General features: G+C 43.4%; 1 protein-coding gene across 1 annotated transcript in view; it reads right to left on the bottom strand.

The window, feature by feature from the left end:
* Positions 1 to 304: 304 nt before the first annotated feature.
* Positions 305 to 19,760, bottom strand: part of SLC9A9 (solute carrier family 9 member A9) — a 902,549-nt gene continuing 883,093 nt past the window's right edge. The window contains exons 15-16 of the mRNA XM_040428049.1: positions 4,388 to 4,493; positions 305 to 1,801 (exon numbers count right to left, since the gene is read on the bottom strand). Coding sequence (XP_040283983.1) covers positions 1,544 to 1,801; positions 4,388 to 4,493 — 364 coding nt within the window. The 3' untranslated portion in view covers positions 305 to 1,543. The remainder of the gene's footprint in view (positions 1,802 to 4,387; positions 4,494 to 19,760) is intronic.

The raw sequence follows: 19,760 nt of genomic DNA, 5'->3' as shown, positions 1-19,760 counted from the left end.
TCATTTCTAACTACAACCTACAGCAATGGTGCCAAATAGACCACAATGACTAAACGGCTCTATTGGGTTCTGCCAAGATGGCCAGCTCTACTTACAGTATCCTGTCAAATATGATGGAATCTGCAGATGTGAACAGAACCTTGCATTTATACTTTTTATATACTGTTGACATTCATATAACATGGGTATTTCAAGTAAAAAAGGGGTTTCTCACTTTAGCAAATTACATTTATCTTGTAGAGAACGTTAATACAAGGCACTTACTAATGTATTGCGATTGTCCATGTTGCCTCCTTTGCTGGCTGGATTCATTTTTCCATCACATTATACCCTGCTCATTTCCATGGTTACGACCACTCTTCAATCCAGCAGTGGTGGTCGTGCTTGCGTACTACCTGAAAATGCGCCAGCGTACGTGCGCTCCCACGGTCCTGACCACCAGAGAAGCCAGTGCTTTTTACTGCAGTGTGCAAGCACGGCCACCGCTGATGGATTGCAGGGTGGTCATAACCATGGAAACAAGAAATGTATAATGTGATGGGAAAATGAATCAAACCAGTAAAGGAAGCAATATGGACAATCACAATACATTAGTAAGTGCCTTGTATTAACTTTCTCTACATGATTAATGCCACTTGCTGAAGTGAGACAACCCCTTTAATAATTATAATAATTCTCAATACGTATTACATATATATTCTATCTATATTCCAGGGGTTATAGTTGAATGACTTAATATATGTAACAATACAAGTGATTGGGGTTTCACAACATTGAGTATAAACTCTGAAACATTATATACTGTATTATAAATCTGACAATAGTGTGGACAGAATAAGGATTACGAATATAAATTGTGCATAGCCTTGGAATAAAAGTGCACTTTAGATATATATAAATTAGATTACAGGCTGAGGCAATTGCATTGTGTTCACTAAGTAGGAATGAAAGACTTAAAGGGAACCTGTCATCAGTTTTGTGCTACCTAAACAATGGACAGCATAAACTCCTGACAGCCTCCCTGGTTACAATCAACACTGCGGCATTTCAGAAAAACAACAAGCTGGGAACATGAAGAAGAGTCACAGGAGGTGCTCCCTGCCAATGTGCCGGTCGGGAGTACACCCGCTAATCTTTTCCCCGTTTCTGGCTCATCTTTAACTAGATATTTGTAACCTGGGAGCGGGCGATGATTTCATGCTCCTTTTAATATTTCCGCGCCCCTAGTCAGAACACTGCAGTTTGTTCTAGTGATCCTTGAAGTCTCGGCATCCTAACTCCCACCCTTTTATAGAGACCCCATACTATCAATATAGCATACCCTAATAACCCACCTAACTGAGGTATACCGATTCCTAGTAAACTGGCATGTTACATTTTAGGACTATTGATTCCAAAATGGCTGGCTCTTTGTCCATGCAACATGTTTAAAGAAATAAAATAAAATCCCTTCCTTCATCCATAGGCAAATAAGAAAAACCCCTTCCTTCATCCAGGATAATATGTATTATATCTCCAGGAAGATCTGAATTTAAAAGCATAATTACATGGTTACATGCCCCCCAGGCTGGCTGAGATGAGGGGGACATGATTCTCTGTCAAATGAAAATTCATGTCTTCCAAGTCCAAGATCTCCATCCCGTACATTATCTGTACCCTCAGCCTGTACCGACTTTTGCTCATCTCTGCTCTGCTGTGCAGTGGGGGGAAGGGTAGAAGCCGGTTGGATGTCCTCATAGGATGACGTCAGTTCATCATGGCTGACAATGCAGTCCATATCATCATCTTTCAGCTCTTCCTGCTTGAAAAGAAAGTCACACACGTCAGAATAAGATGGCATCTTGACTACAAGTATTCAGCTAGCACTATCATAGTCCACTATTATTTACCCCTTTGAGACCAAACCAATTTTCTTTTTTTTTTCACTCATTTTCTTCCTCCCCGCCTTCCAAGAACTTAAATTTTTGTACTTTTCCATCGACATTAATGCGTGAGGGCTTGGTTTTTTCAGGACAATTTGTTCTTATTTTTAGTTCCCCTAAGGGACTTGAACCTGCAATTGTTCAATCACTTAGCATAGACTGCTCCATAGTATACTATTGCAGTCTATGGGAATTTTCTTCACTACCTATTAACCCCTGCCTGAAGCACAGTTTAACAGGCAGTTTGCTATGGCAGACCTGGGAGCCTCCACAAGGCCTCAACCAATCGGAGCCTGTGATTTCCTTGTGGGAGGTCCAATCAGAGGACAGAGGGAGCCCCCTCCATCTGTCTAAGCTCTCAGATGCTGCATCACTAATCACTGTGGCATGAGGGGTTAAATGACCAGGATTGGAGTTCTCTGATCTCACTCATTTCCGATCGGAGCCGGCTGTATTATACAGCGGTCCACCGCTATGAATGGATTTGGCTCAGCTCATGAGCCTGATCCATACATACCCTGTGTGCATGACAAATATATCTGTCATATAGCAAGGAGGGGTTTATCTGACCCCCAAAAATATAATTTAATCAGGCATACATGTTAATATGGAATAACAAGTCTGACTTTTGATATCTTTATATATAATAGTATCCCTTTCAGGGCGGAAGTCGTGTCTTTAAAGATGGCGCCTGCTCGCACGTGCAGCAGGCGCCATAACCGTCGGGTTTCTGGGGTTTTAAACAGCAGACACCTGCGGCACATGTATGCGATCAGCCATAAGGCTGATTGCATAAATTTTCCCCTCTCAGATGCCGTGGTCAAATGTGACCACGACATCTGAGCAGTCCATAATCAGAAGCCGCATGCTCCCGCTCCGGTAACGGCGTTCCCCGGCTGCCTCAAGCAGGCTTCAGAGGCTATTAGATGAATATACCAGTACAGGCCACTAGGCGACAACACTGTATTGTTATATAGCCATAAAAAAAACAATGGCCAATCTAATGACTGTCAGTTATAGTCACCCAGGGTGACTTAAAAAAGTAAAAAAACTAAAAGTAAAAAAAGTTTTTAAAAATATATAAAAAATATAAAAGTTTAACCTCCAAATCACCATACGGCAAATGGTGTAAAGGGAAAAAAAATAAAAACAACCAATTCGCCATTTTTTGGCACTTCAACTCCCCAATAATTTTTTATAAAAAGTTATCAAAAAGCCACACACACCTCAAAATGGTATCACTGAAAAGTACAGATCGCCTGGTACACAACTCCATACACATAACTACAAAAAAAAGTTATAGGAGTCAGAATATGGTGATAAATGAAGGTGACAGGTCAATTTTACCGCATAGTGAATGGTGTAAAAAAACAAAAAATAAATAAAAACTGTCAGAATTGTTTTTTCCCCAATTCGACCACATTTAGAATTTTTTCCCTGCTTTCCACTACACTATATGCAACTGTAAATGGCGCTATTAGAAAGTACAACTTGTCCCGGAAAAAATAAGCCCTTAAGCCTCTTTCACACGGGCGAGTTTTCCGCGCGGGTGCAATGCGAGAGGTGAACGCATTGCACCCGCACTGAATCTGGACCCATTCATTTCTATGGGGCTGTGCACATGAGCTGTGATTTTCACGCATCACTTATGCGTTGCGTGAAAATTGCAGCATGCTCTATATTGTGCGTTTTTCACGCAACGCAGGCCCCATAGAAGTGAATAGGGGTGCGTGAAAATCGCAAGCATCCGCAAGCAAGTGCGGATGCGGTGCGATTTTCACGCACGGTTGCTAGGAGATGATCGGGATGGAGGCCCGATCATTATTATTTTCCCTTATAACATGGTTATAAGGGAAAATAATAGCATTCTTAATAAAGAATGCATAGTACAATAGGGCTGGAGGGGTTAAAAAAAAATATAAAAAATAATTTAACTCACCTTAATCCACTTGTTCGCGCAGCCTGCATCTCTTCTGTCTTCATCTGTGCTGTGCACAGGAAAAGAACCTGTGGTGACGTCACTGCGCTCATCACATGGTCTGTCACATGATCCATCACCATGGTAAAAGATCATGTGATGAGCGCAGTGACGTCATCAAAGGTCCTATTCCTCAAAGAAGAAGACAGAAGAGAAGCCGGGCTGCGCGAACAAGTGGATTAAGATTTTTTTTTTAACCCCTCCAGCCCTATTGTACTATGCATTCTGTATTCAGAATGCTATTATTTTCCCTTATAACCATGTTATAAGGGGAAATAATACAGTCTACACAACACCTAACCCTAACTTCTGTAAAGAAGTCCGGGTACCAAACATGCCGATTTTTCTCACGCGCGTGCAAAACGCATTATACAATGTTTTGCACTCGCGCTCAAAAATCGCGCATGTTTCCGCAACGCACCCGCATCTTTTCCCGCAACGCCCGTGTGAAACCAGCCTTAGTGTATATCAGCATATATAGACTTACTGAGTAGGCCCTGGGGCTGGTCAGCACTCTGGCGATAGGACTGCACCACTGCGGCAATGTGCTTGTGAGAGGAGGACCACTGTGTGTTAATATGGGTTTGAGGTATCTGTTTATTGGTTAAGGAATAATGAAAACAGACAAATCAGCGCATACATCAACCCCTGGACAGATTTCTAGCAAAGCACGAAAAGCGAACATTTTCCATACTTTGCACGTATTCTCTAATAGCAGTAGGACCCATTTTGCTCGGATTCCTGATGTTCTCAAGAATGTTAAGGCTTGCAGCCTTCATATGGCAACCACTGACAAGATGCTGCGTGCCTTTCTGATACAGTCGTCATACCCAGTGCATTGCTTCCTGTGTCTTGAAATGCTGAGCATGAAAGATGGGTTGACAAGTCATACATTGATGAACAAGAAATGGAATATATGGTGTCATCTATAACAAATCTGGTACATAACTGACATTGTGTACTACAACAGTGAGGGCTGTCAGACATGATAGCTTAAGAGGCCTGTCACTTAGGTGCTAATGTGCTACAGCTCTGGAGAACTTACATCTTCTTCCTTGCAGTATAGAGTCGGCACCGCCAGAGAAGTGTCCGATGTATTCGTGCCATACAGGACGCTCTGCCCACTCACTACCAATTGACAGCTTGATATTCAGGCTCCCCGGCCCACTCACTTTGGTTTGGCAGGTTTCTCCCTGTGTGCAGTAATAGGGAGAAATCTGTCAATCAGTGGCTTAAGGGCAAGGAGAGCTTTACATATCTCAAATATATAAGATTGTTCTCTGACAGAACTGTTCATGCGCTGCAGGGTAGAAGATGGAACTTCTCTTGACACGTTCCCTTTGAAGTCAGCATAAGGCCCCATTCACTTAACAATTTTTTGCTCCGCGTCTGATACACATTTTTTGTGGATTGGATGGGAACTCATTAATTTCAATGGGTCCGCAAAAAATACGGACAGCACACCGTGTCCTATTTGCATCCATTTGTCAGTTCCGCAGCTCCCAAAAAAGATAGAACATGTCCTATTCTTGTACGTTTGGTGGACAAGAATAGGCATTGTTACAATGGGTCCGCAAAAAAATAAAAATAAACGGATACAGCACAGATGTCACACTGGCGTCGTCTGTATTTTTTGCAGATCCAGCCTGTGAATGCACCCGAAGAGAAATATCACATGCATAAAGCCCTCCAATACAGAATGGCATAAGTTGCAAAATATAGATTTCAATAGCCTAAGGCTAGATTAATTCTGTGTATGGCCTATTGTCTTTCTAAAAAATAACCTTTATTTTTTTAAATAAAAAAAAAAGAAAATATGTGTTCATTTTTCCAAAAAGCCTTTTAGTGACAATAAAATATTCAAAGCACATTAGTGTTGTTATTTCCTTTTTCTTTCTTTGTTTTTTACTGAAGGGATCACTATATTTAAAGCATATACCCTTACTGATGATACTAGTAGGACATATAGATATTTATAAAAAGACAGTAGATCATTTAGGAACTATTGACATCAAATAAGTAAGAGTGAATATAAGGTTTATAATTATTCTCATGATTATTTTTATGGATATTTTTATTATTTTTATAATAAACGTCTAAAGGTATAAAACAAAAAACATCACCAGCATCTAAAATAAAAATGTATGTCTTAAGTATCAAAATAAAGTGAATATAGGGTTGAAAAGATACAAGTCTAAGTATAAGCACAGTATATCACAGGAATGGACAAATAGGACGTGCACACTGAATAGATAAGAAAAACACAAAGACTAGTGTTGAGCGAGCATGCTCGGCCAAATATCAGTTCGGCTCGAGCATCGCTATGCTCGGCACATGTAACGAGTACCGCATATGCTCGAGTGCAATGCTCGAGTCTCCTCCCCGCACGTTTTTTGTGCAGGTAAGTACTGCCCTCACTGTAATGCCAGTAGCCATGTTGGCTGGCCGGAACGCGTCATCGGGTGGTATATACAGTAGCACCCGATGACGCATGTTCGGCTCATTCTAAGTCAGGGAGAGCTGACCATAGGAAGGGACAGACAGTGTAGGGAGTGTAATTGAATATTATTCCTGTACAAAAACTTTTCAGAAACCCAAAAGTCCTTGTAAGGAGCAGCAACATATATTTTTAGCGCATCCTGTGCAAAAGGCCTCTGCGGACAGTTAAATTATCCGCGCCACATCTCCTATATACAGGTTGTATCGGAGTACCTCTTCCTTGTAATTTTTGGCAGCACTTAAACTTTATATACAAGTAAATATACAGGAAAGAATGTTTCCTATAAATTTTACCTCTAAAATCGATTTATTTCCTTTGGTTTTGTGCGTATTATTGTCAGTCTGTAAAAGTGGAGTACTATTCGGACAACATCGTTCCCAGCAGCGACCTGCGAGTTCAAGATGCATCCAGACATCCTCCCCATGCTGTTCCCGAACCATTTCGGTGGTGTTTCCATCAATTTCTGATATTTTCCTATGAACCAGACACCCTCCCCTCTTCAGAGCAGGGGGTGCCAGGTTTAATGCTCGGGTTCTCCCATTGACTTCCATTATACTCGGGTGATCGGTCAAGCACCCGAACGTCCCGATGTGTTCGGCCCGAGCCCCCGAGCACTACGGTGCTCGATCAACACTAATAGAGACATGATACATGCGCACTGTGTTAGAGAAAGAACACAGCGATCAATTTTGGAACTAAGTTCAAAGACATGCGCAGTGAACAGACAAGAAAAAACAACAAAGACCCGATACATGCGCTGTAAAACAGAAAGGATCCCGTCTCCCTCTAAGTTCTAATGCAAGCGCAAGGTAGGAAAGCTGATAGGCTAAAATACAAAAGCTGGAGCTTCTAATAAGAACAGAAGACATAGCAACCTGTCTCTGTTAGGCTCTGCATCGCCGTCAATAGAGACACGATATGGACAACATAGAAGGAGGAGGCTCTCTTCCTCCTTAAAGACATGAGAAATTCAGCGCTCGTGTTAGATGCTCCTAAGCCCTGAAGACGCCACATAGGTGGTAAAACATGTCGGGGGAGATTCGATTTTGTCTTTTAAAATAAAAAGCACATGAGTGATTCACAAGGGGAACGTACTGCAGACACTCTGAAGATAAGATTGATAATAGATATACAAGACTGACCAAAGTAAATAGATAGAGATAGTGGGTCAGATTTATCATTAGCTCAGGTCAGAATAATGGAGTGAAAAAGTCCCAAAAAAAGTCCCAAACGCTAAAACTGCGCACAAATTTGCGACTTTTTTCTGCTCTGCACTATGCTCGCCAGTTTTCTGAAAGTGGGCGTGTTTTCTTATGTAAATGAATCTCTAGACAGATTTACTATTGGGACTATTTAAAAAGTCGCAAAAAAGTCGCAAAAAAGTCGCAATTTCACTCCAGTGAGGACCATGCTTATCTTATGAGACTTTTTAATAGAACATGCGACTTTTTCATAAAAACGTGCGACTTTTTCGTAAAGATGTGCGACTTTTGTAAAGCTGCTTACTGATGGATAAACTGCTAAAGTCAAACCACATTTATTACAGTCTTAAAGGGCCGATCATAAATCTGACTTGGCTAAAACTGACTTTAGCCATATGTTAAAGTGGAGTGAGCTGTCAGAGTAATGATAAATCTGGCCCAGTGTGTTTTGGAAAAATTCCAGTTAATTGAGTGATATTTGTAGCAGAGCAACACTCTGTTATAGATACATAGGAGAACTATTAACTCATGATCTAGGAAGTGTTTATTTGTAACTGATACTAATGTTGCAAATAAAAAGAACTGCAAAGTGATCTGATTAAGGCCTCGTTCACATCATCGTTTCTTCTTTCCGTTCTCCGGCTCCGTTGAGGAGCAGGAGAACGGAAAGGACGGATTCTACAGATAACTGAGACCTAACTGAGCATAGCGGAGCCGAAAGACCCTGTAACGGATCACCTGGCACCCCGACTGAGTACCTCCGTTTACGGATGCGCCTAGCGTTTTCCTGAGGTTCCCAAGCACTCTGGCAGACACCACAATCACCGAACCGAAGCAGCATATAAATCCTCTTCAAGCCTATGAATGCTGTAGACAGTTGAATAGGAAACCATACGAATAGGTTTACACTCCTAGCAGTCAAACTGGGACAGCATGCAATAAATCCTCCCCCAAGAATGAGACGAGACTTCACCTTGAGGGATAAAAGAGCAACTGACTTTATTTGGACACAGCACACTACTTTAAACTCAACAGCCTCATTTACATACAATAGGGCACCTAGAGGACTCTGGTACAAGGAAGGGTGGGGGCCAGACAATAGCACGAGCCGATGGGAGATTGAGGAGGGACAGAACAGCTGGTTTAAACTGGTGTCCCTGCGACAACACATTGCTGGAGAAACAATGGGACAGGAAAAAGGGGGAGGAGAAGAGGCACAGAACAACAATGCCTGTAACCTAGCAAACTTTACAGCCAGGGCAAGATATATACAGTCCACAACACACAGCAATACAAAATACCACATGCCCAAATTGCATTCCACGTACAAATTCACCAGGGGCCATAGTCAGTAGGTAGGAGGCGGGCAGCCAGGCATCTCCAATGCCCAGTGGCGAGGCGGGTTCCGCCACAGACCCCACAGACTATAATGGGGTCCGTTCGGTGTCCGCTCAGAACATGATTTTTGAGCGGAGACGAAAGTTCTGCATGCATGATAGTTCGTGCAGTCACCTCATTGTTTGCCAGCAGCAGATCGTGCCATCTAAACAGCACTCTGTTGCCGGCAAACAGTGATTCTGTATGATGGCATTAGCAATTGCTTCTCCCCATACTGTGGAGGAGATCTCTGCATGTGCAGGCGATTGTCAGGAAGGAACGCTTCCTCTCCGTCAATCATCTGCTCCATCAGGCCATGTAAGGGGCCTGATGGACTGATTAGACTTAAAGGGGGTTGGCTACCTTTTGGGAGGTTTTGGTAAACCCCCTCCATGGCCAGACCTAAGAAAGGGAAGCATACTTACCTACTCTCGGTGCAGGATCCCAGATCGTTTGCTCCCCCGCCCAGCCCCCCACTGTAAACATCCACTTTGATGCAGCTGCAGCAAAAGAGCAAAGATTCAGCAGCGAGAAGCAGATAAGTAGGTTTCCCTTTTGCAGCTCTGCCACCCCCCATTACCACCACACACATAAAGATGGCCAACCTCTTTAAAGACACACCAAATCTATCCAGAATTGTGTGACATTTGATAAACATGGCCCATATTATAGCAAAAGAACTCTGAAAAACTGATTTTAAAATTCCCCTGATGATAAATTACCCCCAAAGAGTTTTCATTATCTAAGAGAGACAAACTAATGGAATTGTTCTAATTGTGCTGCAGCTGTCAACTGGTGTTTAAAAAAAAAATCTCCATATTTTACGTGCTGTACATAAGTGGTTAAATGGGTCAACCAAATATTACATTTCCACCAAACGGCTACAATGCTTTATACTATGGCTCAGTAGTAACTGAGTGAGAAAAAGTATGTATGTACATGTATCAAGTAATCATATTCTTTAAAGGCAATGGGAACACTTTTTATTATCACAATTTACTCATTTTGGGCTAAAAAACGTTTTTTCAATTGATCTTGTATTGATGATGGTAGAGTCGGACTGCTGCGCAAAGCCTTCTCCAGCACATCCCAAAGATTCTCAATGGGGTTAAGGTCTGGACAATGTGGTGGCCAATCCATGTGTGAAAATGATGTCTCATGCTTCCTGAACCACTCTTTCACAATTTGAGCCCGATGAATCCTGGCATTGTCATCTTGGAATATGGCCGTGCCATCAGGGAAGAAAAAATCCATTGATGGAATAACCTGGTCATTCAGTATGTTCAGGTAGTCAGCTGACCTCATTCTTGGAGCACATACTGTTGCTGAACCTAGACCTGACCAACTGCAGCAACCCCAGATCATAGCACTGCCCCCACAGGCTTGTACAGTATTCACTAGGCATGATGGGTGCAACACTTCATCTGCCTCTCTTCTTACCCTGATGCGCCCATCACTCTGAAACAGGGTAAATCTGGACTCATCAGACTACATGACCTTCTTCCATTGCTCCAGAGTCCAATCTTTATGCTCCCTAGCAAATTTAAGCCTTTTTTTCTGGTTTGCCTCACTGATTAGTGGTTTTCTTACGGCTACACAGCTGTTCAGTCCCAATCCTATGAGTTCCCTTCGCATTGTGCATGTGGAAATGCTCTTACCTTCACTATTAAACATAGCCCTGAGTTCTACTGTTATTTTTCTTCGATTTGATTTCACCAAACGTTTAAGTGATCGCCGATCACGATCATTCAGGATTTTTTCCCGTCACATTTCTTCCTCGAATACGATGGGTCCCCACTATCCTTCCAGTTTTTAATAATGCGTTGGACAGTTCTTAACCCAATGTAAATAGTTTCTGCAATCTCCTTAGATGTTTTCTCTGCTTGATGCATGCCAATGATTTGACCCTTCTCAAACAGACTAACATCTTTTCCACGACCACGAGATGTGTCTTTCGACATGGTTGTTTAAGAAATGAGAAGCAACTCATTGCACCAGTTGGGGTTAAATAACTTGTTGCCAGCTGAAAGATAATCACCCATGCAGTAATTATCCAATAGGAGGCTCATTACTATTTGCTTAGTTAAATCCAGGTGGCGACTTTCTTTTTGGACAGGCAGTGTATGTTAATAATACAATAGATATAAGCTATAGCGAAAGCTAATATAGCAACTCTAAAACGCAAAGAGGCATATTGTGAATGAAGTACAGTAATATGCAAGACATGACACTATAAGTCACGGTCCGGTCCAGGTTTTAACTTAGTCACTGGCTCTTTATAAGGAGCGGTGTGTCCCTCTCATTTCAACAATTTTTTTTCCCACTGAGGAAGAAACCCTTGTAGTTTTGAAAACCGTCTGGCGATATTATCTAATCAACAGCTGCATCCCTTTGAAGATACCCTGCTACATTGCAGACCGCTATATTACAGATTGCTACAAAAGTATATGAAAAGTTACACCTTGGCGTCCGGAAATCTACACTACGCATGCGCAAAGTGCCGTTACCAGCGAGAGACGACTCGTGAGGCTGCCAGCGTACGAGCCATACGCAACACGGATTCATGCAGGTACCACTCCACAGACGAAGCCATAGACAAACGGTAAGAAAGGCAATTGCACTCAATGCTGTGTGAGAAAAACGAATCAAGCATACGGCAGCATATGCAAGGCGGGTGAACCGGCATACATGTGAGTGAACTCATACACAAGGATTGCGTGTATATCAATCTACCGCAATCAACCATATAGTGCACTCATCTCCCGGGGAGGAGTATACATATCCTACCTCATTCAGCTATACTGGACATTAATTCAAGGTGTGCAGGACATACTTGATACTTTCTCTCCATCTGCTAACAAAAGCGCTATAGTCTGGACATACCGAATAAGAGCGCAGGATACTGCAAATAAACTCGCTAACTCGGTAGTAAGTGCACCATACGCTATATATGTGAACTCAAAAACACAGGCTATATCCGTTTTTGAAAGTTTTTTTCACAAATCAATCTGAATGAAACATTTGATATTGTTTCTTCAGTTCATAAAGGATCGCAGCTGTAGTATAAAATTGTGGGCTGCGTGAGCTCCGCAACCCACTACATAGGAGGGACCGTGACCATTTTTAATATTCTATATTGTCACTTATATATGTTTATATGTTTCTATTTTTAATTAATCTTTTATTACAATTACATTGACTATTTTACCATAGTTGCTCTTTTAGAGATAATAAATAAGTAACTTTGACTTCTTGTGAGACGACCATCAGTATATTTATTAGGTTTTAATAGCTATGGGATGGTAGCCGGTCGTGCTCTATTCTGGTGAGTTTCCCAATATTTAGCTTTTTGTTTAATAATATTTATGGAGCCTTTATCATCAGGAGTAGTGTGAATAAGAACTTTTACTGTGTCAGGTACTGCTCCTGTAGGTGTACTGGAGGCAGAGCTTCACTGTGAAATGCTCTTTACTCTCTGCACCGAGCTGCTTCCCAGCCCCCACAATGCTCGGAGTGACAGCAGTACTGGTCGTGGTCTCCTCAGAGCAAGGGGAGTTCTGTGAAACCGCTCAATGCAGAAAGTGGAGTGCACTTCACAGTGAAGATCCACCACCTGAGCACTTGCAGGAGCAAAACCTGGCAGAATAAAACATATGAATTTTTGAATTTCCTCTGCCTCTATAAGCAGTTTTGTATGGTCTATCAGTTTGGATGGAGACCAGCCATTTTCGGGTTTCTCCAGAAGTGTTCGATTGGGTTCAAGTGAGGGCTTTTGCTGGGCCGTTCAAGAACATTTACAGAGTTGTCCCTAAGTCACTCCTGTGTTATCTCGGCTGTGTGCATAGGGTCATTGTCTCATTGGAAGGTAAACCACCAGCCAAGTCTGAGGTCCAGAGTACTCTGTATCAGGTTTTCATTAACAAATACGGTATGTCTTGTTCTTTGCTCCACTGAGCTTTCCCTCAACTCTGAGCCGTCTCCCTGTCCCAGTCGCTGAAAAACACCCACACAGCATGATGCTGCCAACACCATGCCAACACTATGCTGCCAACACCCCCACAGCATGATGCTGCCAACACTATGCTGCACTGTAGGGATGGTATTGGGCATGTGATGTGCAATGCCTGGTTTCCTCCAGACATGACATTTAGAATTGAGGCTAAAAAGTTCAATCTAGGTTTCATCAGACCAGAGAATCTTGTTTCCCACAGTCTATTAGGAAAACTTTATTTTATTTTATTTTTTAGCACAAGATTGCAACATAAATTTGGAAAAAGCGAAAGGGTATGAAGACTTTCCAAATGTACTGTAAATTTAGTTATGTTATGTATAAAATTGTTGTTACATAATATGTTCCCAAGGTATCAGAACATTGGACATTTACAGATTACGGTATCTTTATTTTTGCAGTTTTCTATCTATAAGATTCTAGTTACAGGGATAACAGCCCCTGCTATGAAGAGCAGCTCTGCACTTACTAATGCCCTTACTTCAGTGCAAACATTCTATAGTATATATCTATTTAATACGTCCTCATGGAATTAAAACCACAAGCAAAAATTCTTGCAGTAAGTCAGGACGGAGAATATTTTTCAAATTGGAAAACATATGGAATATTACCAGCTCTTCCAGTTTGAGAGGGATGAGAACAAGAGAACTAAAAGCAACTAAAGGGGATTTTTAACTGTTCAGAATATTTCCTTGTTCCAATTATTGCCTTGTTATTTTGCTTTTTTGTAACAATGAACAGGAGGATTATAAAATACCTGAGGCCACACTCGTGAATGTTCCTTTAGGGCAAAGGTAGACACATCTTGTGAACTATAGCTAAACTACATTATTCCTATATACTTCCTTTTCATAATAGCTTTCAGTCCAATTTTATAACCCACAACAGGTTATGTTCTGAGCTTTACATATTACTATGCACCATTATTTTTGTCCTCTGCTGATAACACATCAACCATACCTAATTTATTTGAAGGCCAGCACACACTCTGTGTCATAAACTACAATCTATGATCAAAAATGTACTTGCACTGCCAGCTTGTAATATTTTTTACAAAGGTGCTAGTAATCACGTAATACAGGGGGAAAAGGATACTGACGTTGGAAACCAAGTTTGTCTTCACTTTTTCTCTTCCAGAAAGTTTACAATGTGTGCGCTTCTCTTGGACATCTATGTTCTTATTTTTACTAGTTTTAATACTGACTCATGTTTTTGAAATTCAAAATGATAGGAACCACATGGAGACAGAAGACTGGCATTCTAGTTGCTGTTCCCATCCACATTTTTGCATAAGGACATGATTCATACAAATACTACGAAGTTCTGTCCTGTTCTTTAATGGTGTACTCCTCCAGAAATAGTTTCAACAAATACATACAAGTGCTGAAAAAGTACACTGCTCAAAAAAATAAAGGGAACACAAAATAACACATCCTAGATCTGAATTAATTAAATATTCTTCTGAAATACTTTGTTCTTTACATAGTTGAACGTGCCGACAACAACATCACACAAAAATAAAAAAATGGAAATCAAATTTTTCAACCCATGGAGGTCTGGATTTGGAGTCACACTCAAAATTAAAGTGGAAAAACACACTACAGGCTGATCCAACTTTGATGTAATGTCCTTAAAACAAGTCAAAATGAGGCTCAGTAGGGTGTGTGGCCTCCACGTGCCTGTATGACCTCCCTACAATGCCTGTGCATGCTCCTGATGAGGTGGCGGACGGTCTCCTGAGGGATCTCCTCCCAGACCTGGACTAAAGCATCTGCCAACTCCTGGACAGTCTGTGGTGCAACGTGACGTTGGTGGATAGAGCGAGACATTATGTCCCAGATGTGCTCAATTGGATTCAGGTCTGGGGAACGGGCGGGCCAGTCCATATTATCAATGTCTTCGTCTTGCAGGAACTGCTGACACACTCCAGCCACATGAGGTCTAGCATTGTCTTGCATTAGGAGGAACCCAGGGCCAACCGCACCAGCATATGGTCTCACAAGGGGTCTGAGGATCTCATCTCGGTACCTAATGGCAGTCAGGCTACCTCTGGCGAGCACATGGAGGGCTGTGCGGCCCTCCAAAGAAATGCCACCCCACACCATTACTGACCCAATGCCAAACCGGTCATGCTGGAGGATGTTGCAGGCAGCAGAACGTTCTCCACGGCGTCTCAAGACTCTGTCACGTCTGTCACATGTGCTCAGTGTGAACCTGCTTTCATCTGTGAAGAGCACAGGGCGCCAGTGGCGAATTTGCCAATCTTGGTGTTCTCTGGCAAATGACAAACGTCCTGCACGGTGTTGGGCTGTAAGCCCAACCCCAACCTGTGGACGTCGGGCCCTCATATCACCCTCATGGAGTCTGTTTCTGACCGTTTGAGCAGACACATGCAAATTTGTTGCCTGCTGGAGGTCATTTTGCAGGACTCTGGCAGTGCTCCTCCTGTTCCTCCTTGCACAAAGGCGGAGATAGCGGTCCTGCTCTGGTAGCGCCACCATGCTCTGGACACTACGCTGACAGACACAGCAAACCTTCTTGCCACAGCTCGCATTGATGTGCCATCCTGGATAAGCTGCACTACCTGAGCCACTTGTGTGGGTTGTAGACTCCGTCTCATGCTACCACTAGAGTGAAAGCACCGCCAGCATTCAAAAGTCACCGAAACATCAGCCAGGAAGCATAGGAACCTAGAAGTGGTCTGTGGTCACCACCTGCAGAACCACTCCTTTATTGGTGGTGTCTTGCTAATTGCCTATAATTTCCACCTGTTGTCTATCCCATTTGCACAACAGCATGTGAAATTGATTGTCACTCAGTGTTGCTTCCTAAGTGGACAGTTTGATTTCACAGAAGTGTGATTGACTTGGAGTTACATTGTGTTGTTTAAGTGTTCCCTTTATTTTTTTGAGCAGTGTATAAAAGTAACACAAGAGCATTTGATAAGTACCTATCAGACTAAACCAGAAATATCACTAAGCTTCCTGAAAGTGCTTCTCAAGCAGTGGATTTGAATTCTGGATATGTTCAGTCTCATACATAAGGTAAATTAGTCGCAAGACACTTGACCGGAATCCATTTCTTGCCTATATATTTTCTGATTACCAGCTCATTAAAGGCTCAACTTTAATAATTAAATATACTCAAATAGAGAACAAATGATGTCTATATCCACAAGATTCTGTGACATCCTGTCAAATTATTCTGGTGTATAAATTACTGATGCAGTTAAATATTTTTCCCTAGCTCTATAAACCTCTGGTCCCCAGTCATTACAAGTCAGAGATGTCTTCAGAGATTTGTGTTTCTTATTGTTCCAAGTGAGTTCACATTTAATCCTTTCTACCCTGGAGGAACCTCGGTGACACGTACCTTCCCTTTGTTCTGCCAGACCCACGCCAGCAGAGCTTGGTTTATCACCAAAACCAACATCTTGCCTAACCGAAACTGCCTAAAGGCCTCATGTGCCCATCTCATGGCCAGATACTCTTTTCTTACTCTTTCCCGAGTGATGATGATGCGCTGTCGTATATTTTGATCTCTCTCTCTTTTTAGATCCTCTGGCTCCTGTACATGCGCCTCACGTCCTTTCTTGGACTGCTGCAGCTCTTGCCTGAACTGTTCCGAGTCATGGTCATATCCCGACACTTTCTCCTTTGCTTTGCAGGGCTCCTTCAGCAGAGCATGCTTGCCCCTACTCGCTTCTTTTACGTGCATCTGGGTCACTTCTTCCTTCTTTCCAACAGTAGTTACTCCAGCTACTATGACAGTTTTAGAGACCTCTGCTTATTTAGCGGCTTTTTCCACTTCGGCCGTGGCTCCCTTTGGCTTAACTTTGGTCTCTGTAGAACCTGGGGACTTCATGTCAACCAACATATCGGCCTTAACTTTTTCAGTCTTTGTCTTCTTGAAGTCTCCAGTCTCTTTGACCGCCTTCTCATCCTTCTCGGACATGGCACCATACACTTGCCCTGTTAACCCCTCCCCCTCTTTCTCATCGAGGCAGGAGGCACCAGGGTCTTCAGCAGACTCCTCGTCTTCTGTCATTTTCTCCAGAGGCTCACCCAGGACCCTGTTCTCATTTTGTGGAGGAGTCAGGAGATACAGCCCATTGTAATACCCTGGGTCCGAAAACTGATCGTTCACCTCCTCGTACTTCTTCCCCAGCAGGCTGCTGGCTATTTGGAAGGCCTTGTATGCAGAGGGGACGTCTTCCAGGCCTAGGCTACACGATACCACGGGTCTGTGGTCTTCGGCATCCACATCAGCCCCATCATCTGGTTTAGCAGAAGCATCTTCCATCTTCTCTGCCACAGCCAGCACCACAGTGCCACCCTCTCCAGTCCCATTTTTAACAGGCTCTGGCTTCTTGACGTCTTCCAGAGAACTCTCCTCTTCAGGTTTCTCACCTTCCACCTGCTGTTTGAGAGCACACTTAGATTTCTCCAACTCATCTTTTAAGCTCATGAGATTTTCAGTCTCTGCTCTGAGTTGCTTGTTCAGCCTCTCCAATTCAGCATGCTCCTCAAGCGCTTCTTCCAGGGCTTTAGCCAAGGAGAGGGCCTTGGTCTCCTTTTCCCAAGCATCAGTCTCTGTTTGGTCAAGTTTTTCACCATATCGAGCCGAGATGTATTTCTCTTCAGCTAGGAGCCAGTCACACTTCTCCTGTTTCTTCGCTGGATTAGACATAACTTGCTTCTGGTGGTCCAGGTCCACCATCAGATCATCCAATCCTCACTGAAGTTTGTTCTTGGTTTTCTCCACCTTTTTGTATGTCACACCCTGTTTCTCCAGGCGCTGAACCACCAACTCCATGTTTTTCAGCAGTTTCGTTTCAGCTTTTTGCACAAGCTTTTGGGAAGTGCCCCGCTTTTTGGCCTCCGGTTCCAGCTGCTCCTTGCTCGGCTCTGCTGCAACAGATGTAGGAGTATCACCATTCTCTTTCTGGCTCTCCTTCTTTGCCCTTTCTGAAGCCTTCTTCAGTTGCTCTGTGAAGACAGCTAGTCCCGTCTCTAACGTTTCTAGGGAGCCTGAGGAGAGAGAGAGATCATCCTCCTGTTTGCAGCTGTACTGTCGTGTCAGGTCACCTACAACTGTCTGGATATGGGCTTCAGACCCTAGGCTGATGTCACCCGACTTAATTCTCATCTCGTCAGATATAACTGTCTGGTCGCTACTAGTAACCACCTTTGTTTCACAGGACCTTGACATGGTAGCTTCACTCTCTGGGTTGCTACCGGTCACAGCACATACGTCACCTATACCGCTCGTGTCATTATTAATTCTGACCTCTAGGGGCACCGATGAGCTAATCCCCACCTGGGACACTTCCTTAGTAACCAACCAACATTGTGGAGACTGCATTTCCACCTCTGGTACGTGTGGTACACCCTCTAACCCGATCATATTTTCCTGCACCTTCAAACACCGAGCTGGAGCTGGGCTTTGCTCTACACTACTTATAGGCATGTCTTCAAACCTTTTGATTAAGTCATATCGCGCTTCATGAAACATAGCAGATGCAGAAAAAAAAATTTCATCATCATTTACATTTTTACCACCAGGGGGCGCTTCTCCCCTGACCACAACCTGCAACGGAAAAGATATATCACTGTCACCACATATTTCATATGACATCACATTTTCCTTACGCATTTCCGCACTTTTGTCACCATCACTTTGCATTTGACCAGCACCATTGTTTCCAATGGTCAATATTCTTTCCCCATGCAGGTCAAAGTGCAGCTCCCTTAGATCCTCACTTAAAGGGACAGGTATAGGTTCTGCAGGAGTTTCGTCACTATCTGCAGAAGTGTCTACCTTACCCCACAGCAACACCCCGATATCACGGCCCAACACTCCCTCATGCATGAGCGTATCTGTAACATCAAGTTCATCAGGCCCTGTTCTCATTGGAGTCTCACGCTCAGTGAAAATCAACGGATAGTCCTTATCCGCACGACTGTCCAGCACCTTTAATATTTTACCAGTCTCAGGTTTCAATATTGTGCTACCTCTTACCCGGGCTAGCATGGGATCCCGGATCCTTGTCATCCCAAAACTAGCTTTGGTCATGGGCAACTGAGGTAACACAGAAACCTTCTCCCCTGTAGATTTCTGCGAGGGAGCAATCACAGCAGGCTTATCCGCCTGTCCAGACACAGACTTATTACCTACCGGCCCAGCCGGTATCCCCTGCCGCCGGCTCACTGTCCCCGGCCTCTGCTACATAGTTAATAACAGGAACAGTCTTACCCTTTGTAATCAACCATTCCAGTAAACTAGTGACATTCTCTCCTGCAGACTCATCAAGGTTGTGGTTGCTCCTAGCAACAGCTTTACTGCACCTCCGCACTTCCTCTCTAGGACTCCGGACACAGTCGCAGGGAAGATATGCACTCCTGAGAACCGCGCCGCTCTCCACCTCTTTGTCTTCCCGACGGTTGCCCTTGGCAACGGCACATATCTGCTGTTCATCGGATTCTCCAGGTACACAATTTGTAGCATTTTCTCCGCTCCACAGCTGCCAAAATAATGGGAAGTCTTTGCCAAGCACAAACTCTACTTCCAGGGTCTCACATTTTAAGAGCTCCCATTGCACAGGGCCATAGTCTGTTATAAAGGTCAGAGACACGGTGACATCTGTCTCTGGCCCTCTCTCCAGAAAGTCCAGCACTTCAGGCCTGACGCGAGACACCTGCTGGCGGGCATCTAGAGTGACCCCCAGCGGGATTCCCCCAATCACTAGCTCGCAGTCCTTCTCCCATGGATG

This window comes from Bufo bufo, chromosome 4, assembly GCF_905171765.1.
Source record: "Bufo bufo chromosome 4, aBufBuf1.1, whole genome shotgun sequence".
NCBI lineage: Eukaryota > Metazoa > Chordata > Amphibia > Anura > Bufonidae > Bufo > Bufo bufo.
This window is presented reverse-complemented; position numbering and strand designations above follow the sequence as displayed.